This window comes from Aegilops tauschii, chromosome 1, assembly GCF_002575655.3.
Source record: "Aegilops tauschii subsp. strangulata cultivar AL8/78 chromosome 1, Aet v6.0, whole genome shotgun sequence".
Taxonomy (NCBI): domain Eukaryota; kingdom Viridiplantae; phylum Streptophyta; class Magnoliopsida; order Poales; family Poaceae; genus Aegilops; species Aegilops tauschii.
This window is the reverse complement of record NC_053035.3, coordinates 86557102-86570850: the sequence shown is the minus strand read 5'-3', so window position 1 is coordinate 86570850 and position 13749 is coordinate 86557102. Positions and strand designations below refer to the sequence as shown.

General features: G+C 48.0%; 1 protein-coding gene across 5 annotated transcripts in view; it reads right to left on the bottom strand.

Moving 5' to 3' along the window:
- The window catches only part of LOC109732028 (uncharacterized), a 37737-nt gene extending 33264 nt beyond the window's left edge, over nt 1–4473 (bottom strand). For 2 of the 5 annotated variants that reach the window (XM_073508857.1, XM_040399178.3), the window contains exons 1-5: nt 3978–4429; nt 3818–3893; nt 3190–3362; nt 1490–1604; nt 348–463 (exon numbers count right to left, since the gene is read on the bottom strand). In XM_073508857.1, the coding sequence (XP_073364958.1) occupies nt 348–463; nt 1490–1524 (151 nt within the window). In that variant the 5' untranslated portion in view covers nt 1525–1604; nt 3190–3362; nt 3818–3893; nt 3978–4429. Of the gene's footprint in view, nt 1–275; nt 464–1482; nt 1605–3189; nt 3363–3817; nt 3894–3977 lie in introns of those variants that run through there. The other 3 variants (XM_073508866.1, XM_020291219.4, XM_073508870.1) reach the window with 3 other exon arrangements.
- Nucleotides 4474–13749: the final 9276 nt, after the last annotated feature.

Below are 13749 nucleotides of genomic sequence, written 5' to 3'. Positions count from 1 at the left end.
CAGTTTCTTTTAGGACTACTAAAGAAAATAGCTTTAGAGTTTACCACGTTCATAATAATCATGCAGCTATTTGGTGAGCAGATATGTATGTAGAAGTACGACTACTCGAAATTGGTGTGGTAAATGTGCAAAATCCTAAAGGCCGTGCTACATCTACTTCAAATAAGTTTTACTTAATTAATACACTCTAAATTTTTTAGAAAATAATTAGCACACTGCATTGTAGTTTAAACACAGTAATATGAGGGGACACACTGAAGCCAAGAAGAACTAACAAATTGATGTTTGAAGATAGAAACCCAGTTGCCTTGATTTCATCTGGACCAGAGGAAGGTTAGTTTTAGTACCATGCATTTTCCTCCACACAAACAATTGCCTACTCAAAGTGGTTCCCTCGATGTCCATTGGGTTGAACGCTGGATGGGGTACGCAATCTACTTCTGTGAGTTCAGTAAAAAAATTCCTGCAGAACAGCCAACACCAGTTATATTGCAAAAATACTGAATTTGTATTTCCTTTTAACAAAGATCTTAACTGTAAAAGAACTTTCATCAGGTTTGGAGGAATATTATCTTAAGTACTCCCTCTGTAAACTAATATAAGATCTTTTATGTAAGTGACACCGTATTGGTAATTAACTTAATATGGATCATGCGTTATTTCGAGATTCAAGCAATAGTCCACTTTATTTCTGTATTCTCTTGCATAACTGTGATTATTAAACTAATATGATACCTTAAAGTTCTTCTGACATTTTTTGCATGTTTACGTACTGCTTTGTTTATATCACTTCTCAAATTTATATATAGTACCAACTTTAGAAATATAATTTGGTTGCATAACAATAATTTTTTAGATCAATCAAGCCAGTAAAGTGTGTAAGTTTATCAAATATAATTATTCTAGAAACATTCATATCTGCTGGCCATCAGAATATGCTAGAATCTTATTTAACTTTTTGCAGGTTAAGTCAAACTTAGCGCCCTGCTACAAAATCAGATTTTTCTAAATATTGCTACCATGGCAACTTTAGTTTATAATTCAACAATAAAGATATGACTACTGTTGATCGTTGTGTTTCTTCTTCGCAACTTTACCCTTCTTAGTTTACTCACAACAGAACTATATATGAATTCTTTCTCAGTTACTCGGGCATCATAAAAATGACATGCACCCATATTGCATTGCAGTCTTAAGTTTGAGATTTTTTTTTTAAACTGAAAATCAGTAGGGAAGGCCACTACTGAGCCAATTTCAGATTTTAATGGATACTGTACAGGTGGTATGGTGAAAGTTCCAGATAATTCAAGTTAGACAACTTGATATTCACTCTTTGTGCTCTGATTAACTAGATGACACAAAGTTAAGTCCATACAGCACATGACATTACTAAGTTTTCTTAATATCTAAGACAAATATGTTGATAACTTTGTAGTTAATTGATAATTTTAATTGATGTATAAAAGAAAAATAAGTGCTCACACTATACTTGATTGTCGAGACATAATCTTGATGGTAGCTCATCTTCAAGTCTTAGTACTCAATCTTACACCAGTTTCCTTTGTTGTTGATACCCTTGCAGATTTCGTATGGAGGTCAAGATCCTGCATGGAGCCACCATTTTTTCAGTTCACGAACCTGCACTTCTGGATTACATATATAATAACAAAGGAAATATGCAGCTGATCTAATTGTCTATACTTCCATTTCTTATAACAGGGTGCGCTTATGAAAACATTGCCACAACCCTTTTCTAAGACAAAAACGTGATATTCTTCTTTTTCCTCACAACGTTGAGCAATAATAACCACCATAAGAGTATTCTAATAAGGCATATTCCCTTACTGATAATCCAAGAGTTAATGTTTCTTTTCTTAACTGACGAGAAAGAGCAGAAAACCAAATTTAGGATGTCCCTGTTTTTGTCGGCTTCTATAAAGAGACTATAGTGCATACGAACGACACGATTACAGGCCTTCTACTATGCAGTGACCTATACTTATGGTTCTCTTTCCCTCGAAGGTTATTTCTACTGTTACAAGACCACAGTGCATATTAAACTATTTATCAAGCTTCAGTCATCCCATAGGCTTTGAGGTAAGTTTATAATGTTATTTGTTTGTTCTCAGGCATATAATCTTAGTTTTTGGAGAAACACCCATAATCCAAATCAGAACCGTTGTATGCTAGATTGTGCTGTTCAAATGAAGGGAGCTTTATCGAGAGGGATTATCTAGATGGGATTATAGTTCACATAGAAATCTGAGATTATTTGCCACTAGAAATGAACACCGGCCCTCAGAACATCAGCACTGTGCGTGTCTTTCCACAAAATTAGAACTCAATTTTTTACATATAGAAGAACGGTGGAGCTTCTTAAGCAGGGAGCTACGCAATCAAGCAGTAGTATATCTGGTAGGCAGGAAGATGAGTTGTTCCTTAGGTAGTGTATAAAAAATAACTGACAGAAACCATGACTTTGTTAATAAGGCAACCATGTTAAGTAAACAAAAACCCTCTTTCATCTAGTAGACAGGAAGATAGGTTGTTGAATAGTACCGCAAGAGAACTGGGAAATAATGCAAAAAACAAACTGATAATGTTGTACTATGTAATTTACAGAAATGGTCAAGCATTTCCATACTTGATGATTTCATGAACGCATAGCTTTCAGATTAAACACCTTATAACCACAGTTCCAAATGAGAAAAATTGTGTCGCAATTCAGGTGCACTGATTTTTAATATTGGAGCTGAGACCTGCCACGAGGGCATAGTCTATTCCATTAAACAAATAACATTTTCCTTGTTTTGCTCAATACAATTTCATTATCACAGCTGAGACCTATCTTGAACAGAGTTAGGCATCATCTATTCCATTAATGAAATGACCTTTTCCCTATTCTGCCCAATACAATTTCATGATCACAGCTGAGACCTATCTTGAACAGCTGAGACCTATCTTGAACAGAGTTAAGGCATCATCTATTCCATTAATCAAATGACCTTTTCCCTATTCTGCCCAATACAATTTCATGATCACAGCTGCATATACTACCAATTTTTATCAACAACAGAAAATTGCTGGAGATTAGAGCAATTATGCAAGAAGAAAAGCAATGGAAATATTAATGATTTGAAAAATAAACAAAGCAGGATCAAAAGAGACGTCATACAGGCTATCACTTACGTAGCGATTGCTTCTGCTGCTAACATTTTCCGTCACAATCATCACAGCACCAGAATGCACTTGATCATAGTGTGATCCATGTGAACTTGAGATCCTCGATAGTTGATACAAATGCTCAACAATTGCCCCTTTTGATGAACCCAAACCGAAGTACATATCCCCAATCCATGCGGCTGCACATAACAAGTGGAATTTAGAAGGAAATCGCTGGAACACACAGCCATAGGCAGGCAGGGAATGGCTGACGGAACATGTGACTTGTCCGGTCATCCCAGCGCATTGCATGCTACTGAGCTGTGCAGTTTACCCAGTAAATTAACCAACCACACACAATTGATCACCGAGCAACAGATTGGTAGAAGAACAGCTGCCGCATAAAGTGGGAACCACACAGCTGCTGCATTGCCATCAGTTACCAAATGGTGGAGCAGAGTAGAGCTAGCAGCAAACAGTCTGGATTCTGAAATTCTGTAGCCACTTCCCTGTATCCACGGCTGCTCATCTTATTAACCGTTCCTACCATGTGAATTCGCTGGTCCTAACAACGCAATGTAATGTTTGGGCTGTTCATGGCAGCATGTATGGTTGTTTCTGATTCCTGAGGGGGGATGTGTGGTTGGTTTAGTACCTTTCTTGCGGGGCGGACGCAGTGGTTGTGGTCGCGGGAACAGGCGTCGAGGTCGTCCCAGGGCTCCTCCCCACCGCTGCCACCACCCATGGACGCTCAAATCAGAAACAAATGACAATACAATCCATGGATTCGAGACAAAGGGTTGAAGAGCACGCACAGTCGTAGTTGAGGGTGCGGACGAGCGGCTGCACGGAGGCGGCGGCAAGGAGGAGGATCTACGCCTCGGGGCACTCCGCCGGGACGCCGTAGGGGAGGGCTCCGTGTCGTCGCGCGCCCAGCCGTCCACGGCGCCGTCGTCCTGGGCCTGGTGCGGCACGGGCGGCGCGTCCTGCTCCATCTCCGCGAGCTAAGGCGAGCAAGAGCTGGGCGAGGCGGCGAAGATGGTATGCGCGGCGCCTAGGGCTTTCGCGTGCACAATTTGGACTCTCCCCTCGGTGGACTGGCCGGCGTCCTGGATGGATTGGAAGCCGAACCTTACATCCATCGATCCCCTGCTCCTCGTGAGACGGGGATGAGAGGAGGTGTGCGCGTGCGTGCGTGCGTGCGACGGACGAAGAAACGGTAACCGGCCGGCGGCGGAAGCGACGGGATGTGAGAGAGGGAAAAGACAGCGGCGGTGGATTGGTTTTTCTGCTTCGTGGGCGACTGGGCTGGGTTTTTTTTTTTCTCTTTCTTGTTGAAGAACAACTTTGGTAAGTGGAGGCCACGCACCAACGGTCAGAATAGGGGGTTTTTCCATAGAGAAAAGTCTGAAATGAACCTTGATTTTATAAGCCAAGTCTGAATCAAACCCTAAACTAAAAATCCTTGAAATTGTCACCCTGTATTATCTAATCCCGGTCGTTTCCAGTTGATTTATGCTATACTTTCGTCAAACCGGGAAAGAAACAATCCCGGTCAGGATTACCCGCTTCTCTCACTGATTACAAGGGCCTACAAGTCATATCCATCTTCTTCCACACACTCTCTTTCTTTCTGCTTTATCTTTCTTCTGTCCAGATCCATCATCACAACATGCTAATGCAGATAACGGGAAAAAGAAAAGACAAAAGAATTTGGAATCGGAACTAGCCCAACATGGATGGATCTTGGGCATCCGTACAGGCGTGTACTCCGCCTACAGCGTGGTGGGCGCCAAGGCTCCATCACCTCGGCCATGCAGGTGCAACCGGTGTGTAGAGTGGAGCTTTGGGGGCAGCGTGAGCACGGAGACTCTAGCGGTGAGGTGCTACGAACTGCACGAGCGCATCGGCTACACATGGGAGCACTCGGAAGTAGGTGTCGCACGCGGCCGCGTCACGCACATCAGGTCGTGCTGCTCCCAGCAAAGCGCTGACAGTTTGTCGCATCTAATCACGAGCTCCGGCACCCCCATCAACCACGGCGAGGGCGGCAGGTCGGCGGCGAGGGCGACAAGCCAACGGGCTCACGCGAGGCGGATCCAATGTGGCATCATCCATGATCGTGGCCCTTGGTATGGCAGAGGATTTCGAGGGCGACGAGTATATGCGTCGGCGCGTTCATTCCCACCGGCGACCACCTCCGGTCTCTTCCCGTTGACCATGGTGGCGATGACGGGCCTCTTCCGAGACCTTGACCCGACGGGTGTGACTTCGAGGTGAGGAGAAGATGTGGCGGCAGAGTGGATCTGAGAGGAGAAGGATTGGCGGAGAGAGTCCGGGCAGGGAAAGATGAATACGACACATGGGCCCGTGTAGTCAGCGGGAGTGGTGATCAAGATCGTTCTTTTTCCAGTGCGCCAAACAAGCATTTAGCAGAAATCAACCGGGATAGACCGGGATTAGTGAGTACAGGGTGCCAGTTTCAAGGATTCTGAATTCAGTGTTTGATTCAGACTCGAGATACAAATTCAAGGTTTATTTTAGACTTTTGCCTTTCCTATACAACACGTAGGGCGCGCACGCCGCGCGCGTACCACCCGGCTCCCCCCCCCCCCCCCCCCCCCGCTGGCGTACATGCGGGCCGATCAAACTCACGAATGGCCGGTTTTGGGAAGGTTGAACCTTTCCAAACCGGTTTTCTCATTGTTTTACTTCGTTCCAGATTTACTCCTTTAATTTTTCTTTTTCCGTTTAACTTTTAGTTTTCTTTTTCTTCCTTTTTTATTTTTCCCCAAATTTCCAGAACATTTTATGAAATCCAGCACAATTTTTCCAAATTGGTGAATATTTTTTGAAATTCGAACATCGTTTTTTCAAATCGGGGTGAACTTTTTTAATCCAAAATTTATTCAACGAATTCAAAATGATGAACATTTAGTTAATTCGTGAACACTTTTTGAAACCGCGAACAGTTTTTCAAATGATGAACATTTTTATAAATTCAGTACTTTTTTTGAAAATCGTAATATTTTTTTTACAAATTCGTGAGCACTTTTTAAAGTCTTGTACATCTTATTGAATTTCCTAAAATATTTTAAATTGTACATATTTTTAATATTATAAATATTTTCTAAAACTTCACAAACATTTTTCTAGAATTCATGAACATTTCTTAAAGAAATTGAAAACATTTTTTGAATAACCTAACATTTTTTTGAAATCATGAATATTTTCTTGAATCGTGAGCATTTATCATTTCCCAAACATTTTTTCAAATCATGATCATTTTTTGAATTGACAAACTTCTTTTCACAATTCACAATTTTTTGTTATCCCGAATCATTATTAAAAAAGGAAAAACTGAAAACAGAAAAAAAACAAAGAGGCTTTCCGCCCCGCACATGAGTCGGCCCATGAGGGTGCGCGGGGAGCAGGGGGGTACGCGCTTGGACGATAACCAGCGCGTTAGTCGCCATATAGGAGCTCCACAGAAGAGGAGGCGGGGACGTCCTATATGACGCATTCTGCTGTGTATAGCACAAGGCTACAAGCGGGCAGCAAACTAGGCCGGCCTATTGGCCGCAAGCCAATTATGTCACGCATCCCTAAAAAAAGTAATTCCACGTATCCCTCAAAATTGCAAACGAAATTGGAAAAATGAGTGAACACTATTTTTTGAATTTTCATTATTGGTAAACATATAGAAAATGAAATTCCAAACTTAGAACTTTCAAAAAATTATTGAAAAGTTTGAATATAATTCAAAATTTTGAATAAATTTTGAAAAGTTGAATGAAATATTGAAAACTTGTAAATTTCTGAGAATATAAACATAAAACTGAAATTCTGATCATTTTTTGAATTTTTGAACTATTAATGAAAATTGTAAACATGCTTCAAAATTTTAAAGAAAAATAAAAATGGAAAAAATAAAACATGAAAATAATTGTAATTCCAACAAAATAGGAACAAATTTGAATAACACGAACAAAAATTTGAAAGTTCATTTTTTTGAGAAATCAAATAATATTTGAAATTTTGAGCAATTTTAAAATTTATGAAGAAAAAGAAACAAAAAAAGAGAAAACAAAAAATCAAAATCAAAAAAGGAAATTGGAAAAACCAGTAAAAACAACAACAAAAAAGAAGAAGAAAACAACGAGGTTTTCTAGAAGCTTCCCAAAACAGTGAAAAAATGGCTTGGAACCTTCTGCAAGGTTACGAAAACCTGAACAAAATGCCTCTGAATGGGCCGGCCCATTGCGCCCGCTGATGCGATCCTCGTGTGTGATGCCTCGGTTGTTTGATGCAGAATTCCTCAAATAGAGAATTCCGAGGAGGCAGACGACATACGGAAAAAAACTGATGTTACGAAAAATTGGAGAAACAAACCTTCTTTTTATCTCAACTACTCCTTCCGTCCAAAAATAAGTTACTCAACTTTATATTAACTTTATACTAACTTTAGTATAAAGTTAGTACAAACTTGAGTCACTTATTTTGAGACGGAGGAGTACTATTTATATCTATGCATTTTTAAATAACTTTCCTCTACCTTTATTATGAAGTGAGATAATGATTACATCACTACTCCTATAAAAGATGCTAGAGTACCCGCCTCCCTAGGTACCTCGCGAGTGAAGAGCGCTTCCAAGCCATTCGTCCTGTGAGGACCTCTCAGGGCGGATCCGAATTGTTCGATCTCCCCGGACGGCTCAGACCTAGGCGACCTGGCCGGGAGGTCCATGAAGGGTGGACCATAGGGCACGCCTGGGGCCACCGTCATTGGGCAGCGGTGGGCGCGGCCCCCTTTCTCACATTGGCCCGAGCGGAGAGAGCCTTCGAGTTGTGCATCACTAACATGTCTCCAATGTATCTATAATTTTTTATTTTTCATACTGTTATATTATCAATCTTATATGTTTTATACATCATTTTATATCATTTTTTAGAACTACTGCAGGTTTTTGGTTTTACATAAAATACATACCAAACGAAGTCAAAACACGCCGAAACTTTTCAATGATTTTTTCTCGACCAAAAGAGATCTAGGAAATTTTGGGGGGAGTCCAGAGATCATACGAGGAGACGGCAAGGCGGCACAATGCGCCCTGGGGGGTAGGCGCGTTGTGCACCTAGTGGGCCCTGCGTGGCTCCGTTTGACCTAATTCCAGTGCTATAAATTCCCAAATATCCTAGAGAGAGACCCGAAACAATTATTCCAAAACTCCCTAATCTATTTGGTGTAATCTTTTTGAGGTGCGTTTTGTTGGGATCCGATGAATTGTGGGTTTATGATCAGACTATTCATTGAAAGTAATTAAGTATTTTCTTAACTTTATTATGTGTGATTGTTATAGCTATGTAATGCTTTCCGATATATGAGTCATCTTTGGGAAAATTGATGATTAGATCTTCAGTGGAAAGTGGTGCATATTACTAGGTTCAATCTTGCGGTGTCGTCACCTCGTGACAGAAGGGGTAGCGAGGCACATATTTATATTGTTGCCACCAAGGATAAACGGTGGTGTCGGAGTAAACGACCACGGGTAGCCTCATCTGCTCCCCATGGAGATTCAAGACATCGGGGCCAGCTGCGCCCCTCAAGCCTCAAGGCCGAAGATCCGCCTTCTTGGGGCCGGCTGGTCCAAGCGGCCGGCTGCCAGAGGGCGGCGGTCCTCAGAAGAAAGCCATGAGACGGGCCGACTCCTAGCAGGCGGCCCCTCACGCCCTCAAAAGTTAGCACCCACATAATTACGACGAGACTGGGTGTGGCTACAGTGCAGCCTGCCACCCCCGAATCCTGGGCAGAGCGTGGCCGCAGTGCAGCATACCGGGCGGACGTCCCTCACCCAACGCGGCACTGTTGCCACGCAGCCCATGACCTCACCCATAGCAGAGAAGGCCATGCTCCCACTACGGGCTGTCGATACGGCCCGCAGGCGGCGGGCCCTACCTGTCCGTGAGAAGCCAGAAGGCCGCGAGCCCCGACCAGTCGGCGCGGGGGGAGGCCGACTCCCAGCAGGCGGCCCTCCCCCTCCCTCAAAGTCTGTGCGCCATTAATCAGAAGAGACGGGGAGTGGCTACAGTGAACGCCCGCCAGGCGGCGGTACTGTAGCCAAGCTTTCCCTGACAAAGCACACGTCATCAGTGGCATTGCCACAGTACTAAGCAGCCGGCAGGACCCGCCAGCGGCGGGCGCGGCCTGTCAGCCAAGTACGAGACAGCCGGCGGGACCCACCGGGCAGCGGGCCCCAGCGGCCGGCGGAGAAGCCGGCGACCGTAGACACTGACAGCCGGGTCCTACACCGGCCAGATTACCATTGTACCCCTGGGGGGTAGGCCTATATAAACCCCCAGGGCACCCATGCAAAGGGTTCAGATCTTAGTCCACCCATACATACACATAGAGAGAGGAAGTTAGGGCTAGCCTTATTCTTCTTCCCCCTCTAGAGAAACAGCTCAAGAAGCAAGCTTGTAGCCACCATTGTTGCTTGAGTGATCATGTGGAGACCCCGCAGAGCAGGAGTAGGGGTGTTATCTCCTAGGAGAGCCCCGAACCTGGGTAAGATTCGCCGGCGGGCACGTTTGCGCCTTATCCCGTTTCCAGGCACCTGCGACGTATTATTAGCCCCCTCCATGATAAGCTACCCGTTGGCATATGTCGCACGACACCCCCGACATTTGGCGCCCACCATGGGGCTAGGTGCACCGTGTCCAGAGATCTGTTCTGGACGGGAACCTTGTTCCTTCCTGGCGAGCGCAACCAACCCGGCACGCCCGATGGCGTCTGCACCAACGCGCTGCATGGCGTGGAAGTCGCCTGCGCGGCGAGCTGCCTCGCCGATCTTGTCGGCGAGATCTGACTCTCCAACGAGCCCGCGCCCGACGCGGGAGCAGCCAGCTCCGAGAGCTGCCTCATCGACCTCCTTGGCAAGCTCCACATCGCCAACGAGCCCTTCTCCGACCTAGAGTCGATCGGCTCCACCGACCCGATGCTTGTCGACTCCGACACGGCATCCCTCGATGCTTTCCCCACCAACGTGGTGGTCATCGACGACCCACTCCCTCGCGCGGATAGCAGCGGCAGCACCGTCACGGAGGCGCTCGTCATCAGCCACGACGGGGCCTCTGGCAGAGCCGCTCAGGACCCGTTGCAAGCGGCGGTGCGAGATCTGTCTGCACCCATCGCGGCAGACGCTGACGCCGAGACCTTGGAAGCTCGCCGCATCGCGCTCGTTGAAAGCGCCAAGAAGTTGGTTGCCATTAGAGACGCCTCTTCGAGGCCTATCAGCGCGAGGTCGACCGCGCCATCAGCGGCAACCCGGCTGTTGGAGAACCCAGCTGCGTGGGCATGGTCCGGCAACGTGGGGGCGCCATCGCCAGCATGTTTGGGGTGGACCGCCCGATCTACACCATGACCGTGGAAAACATACGTGCTGCCCAAGCGGCGGCAGACGAGCTGGACCGCCTGGAAGGAGACGAGCATCGCTGCATGATGAAGCACGTCCAGCAGCTCATCGACGCGGCTGCCGCGCAGCAAGAAGCCGGCCGCCGCGTGTCAGAGCCTGGCGCGCACGATGAGACCCCCCCCGCTGAGATCAAGGCACGATCTCCCGGACACCGACAGGCGGCGCCCGCGACCAGAGAGACCGAGAGCCGGCTGCTAGCCGCAGCCGGACGTGTATCACCATCGAGCGCGCCCAAGACGGCCGCCCACGAGCAGTGGAACGACAGGGCGATCGCCCGCCTCCTCCTCCTCCTCGTAGGGAGAGGTGCGCCTCCTTGCCGCCTGTTGAGCACCCGACTCTCGGCGACTGGTTGGGCCGCCGTGAAGGAGTCGGAGGGAATGATGCCCGCCACCGGAACGACCGCCTCGCTCGATCCTTGGCATTAGAAGAAGAAGACACGATGGCCCCGCCTTTTGTGACGAGCCCTTCCCGATGGGGTTCTCGCTCCCACGAGACACGCCCAAGTACAACGGTTCCGTGAATCCGGAAGATTGGCTGGTCGACTACTCCACGGCCGTCAACATAGCGTTGCCGTAAAGTACGTTCCGCTCATGCTCCAGGGCACGGCCCGGACATGGCTGAACAACCTGAAGCCTTACAGCGTCAACAGCTGGGTAGATTTCACCGAAGTGTTCATCCGGAACTTCACTAGCACCTACAAGCGGCCGCCCAAGCCTCGCCAGCTCTCGCTGTGCGTTCAAGGCCCGGATGAGTCCACCCGCGACTACTTGACGCGGTGGGCTGAACTGCGCAACTCCTGCGAAGGGGTGCACGAAGTACAAGCCATAGAGTACTTCACCGCCGGGTGCCGAGAGGGCACCTTACTCAAGCACCGACTCCTCTACGACGAGCCGGCTACCCTCGACGAGCTGCTGATCACAGCGGACAAGTACACCACTGCCGATTCCTCCATGAAGTCGGAGCTCCGAGTGGACGCTTCCGGAAAAGTGCTCCCACCGGCTCCTAGAACGTCGTCTGGAGACAACAGCCGGCGCCAGCAACAGAACGACAACAAGTGCAAGGCCCCGCAGTTGGCTTTCACCAGCCGGCAGGTGGCGACAGTTGAGGATCAGCAGCCGGAGGGACAACCCTTACCCAAGCGTCAGAAGGGCGGCAAGCCGGCTTGGTTGCCTGCCTTCTCCTATGAGCAAACCCTCGATGCTCCCTGCAAGTTCCATAGCGGCGCGAAGCCGTCCAACCACACCACCCGAAAGTGCCACTGGCTCACCCGAATCTCCCAGGGCGAAGGACTGCTGCCTCCTCTGCCTTCCAGCCCGCCAGCGCCGCCTCCTCAGCAGCCGGCGGCCGTCCGGCACTTGGCGCCATCCAAGACGAATTCCCTGAGGAGCATGGAGCCTACGTTGTCTTCACCAGTGTGGCCGACAACAAGCAAAACCGACGCCAGCAACACCGAGAGGTGAACGGTGTCGCCTCAGAAGCCCGGAATTCATGCACTGGTCCGAGAAGCCCATTAGTTAGAGCCGAGCTGACCACCCGGAGGTGATGCCTTCCCCGGGTTCCTATGCCCTGGTGTTGGATGCCACCTTCACAATATAGAGGCGAGCTGCTCATTTCTCCCGAGTTCTGATAGACTGCGGTAGCAGCATCAACATCCTTTACCACGACACCATGGAGAAGTTGTGCATCAAAGAGAAGCAACTCCAGCCCAGTCGGACTGTCTTCCACGGCATTGTACTTGGCCTTTCCTGCTCACCAATCGGCAAGACCAAGATAGATGTCCTCTTCGAAGACAAAGATCACTTCCGCCGCGAAGCAATTTGGTTTGAGGTGGTTGACCTGGAGAGCCCCTACCACGCGCTGCTTGGCCGGCCTGCTCTGGCCAAGTTCATGGTGGTACCACACTACGCCTACCTCAAGATGAAGATTCCGGGCACCAAGGGCATTATCACTATAGCTGGAGACTACAAGAAGTCGGTCGCCTGTGCTGCTGCCAGCAGCCGGCTGGCCGAGTCCCTTGTGATTGCTGCCGAGAAGAAGCTCCTGGACCGGGTGGTGGCCATGGCTAGCAAGCAGCCGGACCTGTCACCAGATCCCAAAGAGTCAGAGACCTAGGGCTCTTTCCAGCCGGCCAAAGAAACCAAGAAGATTCCTTGGACCCGAACCACCCGGAGAAGTTTGCTGTCATAGGTGCTCACCTCGACATCAAATAGGAAGGCGAGCTCGTCGATTTCCTCCGTGAGAATCGGGACATCTTTGCATGGTCTCCCAAGGACATGCCGGGTGTTCTGACGGATTTCGTCGAGCACAAGCTACATGTCAGAGCAGATGCCAAACCAGTCAAACAACCCATCCGCCGACTGTCGGAAGAAAAGAGAAGAAATGTTGGTGAAGAAATAGCCCGGCTTCTAGCAGCCAGCTTCATCATGGAAGTGTTTTTTTTCCAAAGTGGCTTGCCAACCCTGTCCTTGTACTGAAGAAAAACAACAAGTGGCGCATGTGCATTGATTACACCAGTCTCAACAAAGCCTGCCCCAATGATCCGCTTGCGTTGCCTCGGATTGACCAAGTGATAGACTCCACAGCCGGATGCGGGCTGTTGAGTTTCTTGGATGCCTACTCAAGGTACCACCATATCAAGTTGAACCCGGCAAACCGCCTGAAGACCGCCTTCATCACACCATTCGGAGCCTTCTGCTACCTGACCATGACATTCGGCTTGAGAAATGCTGGTGCCACGTTTCAGTGTTGCATGCAGAAGTGCCTCCTCAAGCAACTCGGCAGGAATGCCCACGTCTACATAGACGATATTGTGGTGAAGATGGAGAAGCGCGACACCCTCTTGGAAGATCTCAAGGAAACTTTTGAAAATCTGCGCTGGTTTGAAATCAAGATCAACCCAGAGAAGTGTGTTTTCGGAGTACCAGTCGGCCAGCTCCTTGGCTTCCTGGTCTCAGAACGCGGCATTGAGTGCAACCCTGTGAAGATCAAGGCCATTGAGAGGATGGAGAGACCCACCCGACTGAGAGACGTCTAGAAATTCACCGTCTGTTTGGCGTCCATCAGCCGTTTCATCATTCGGCTGGGCGAGAAGGCTCTTCCCCTGTACCAGCTCATG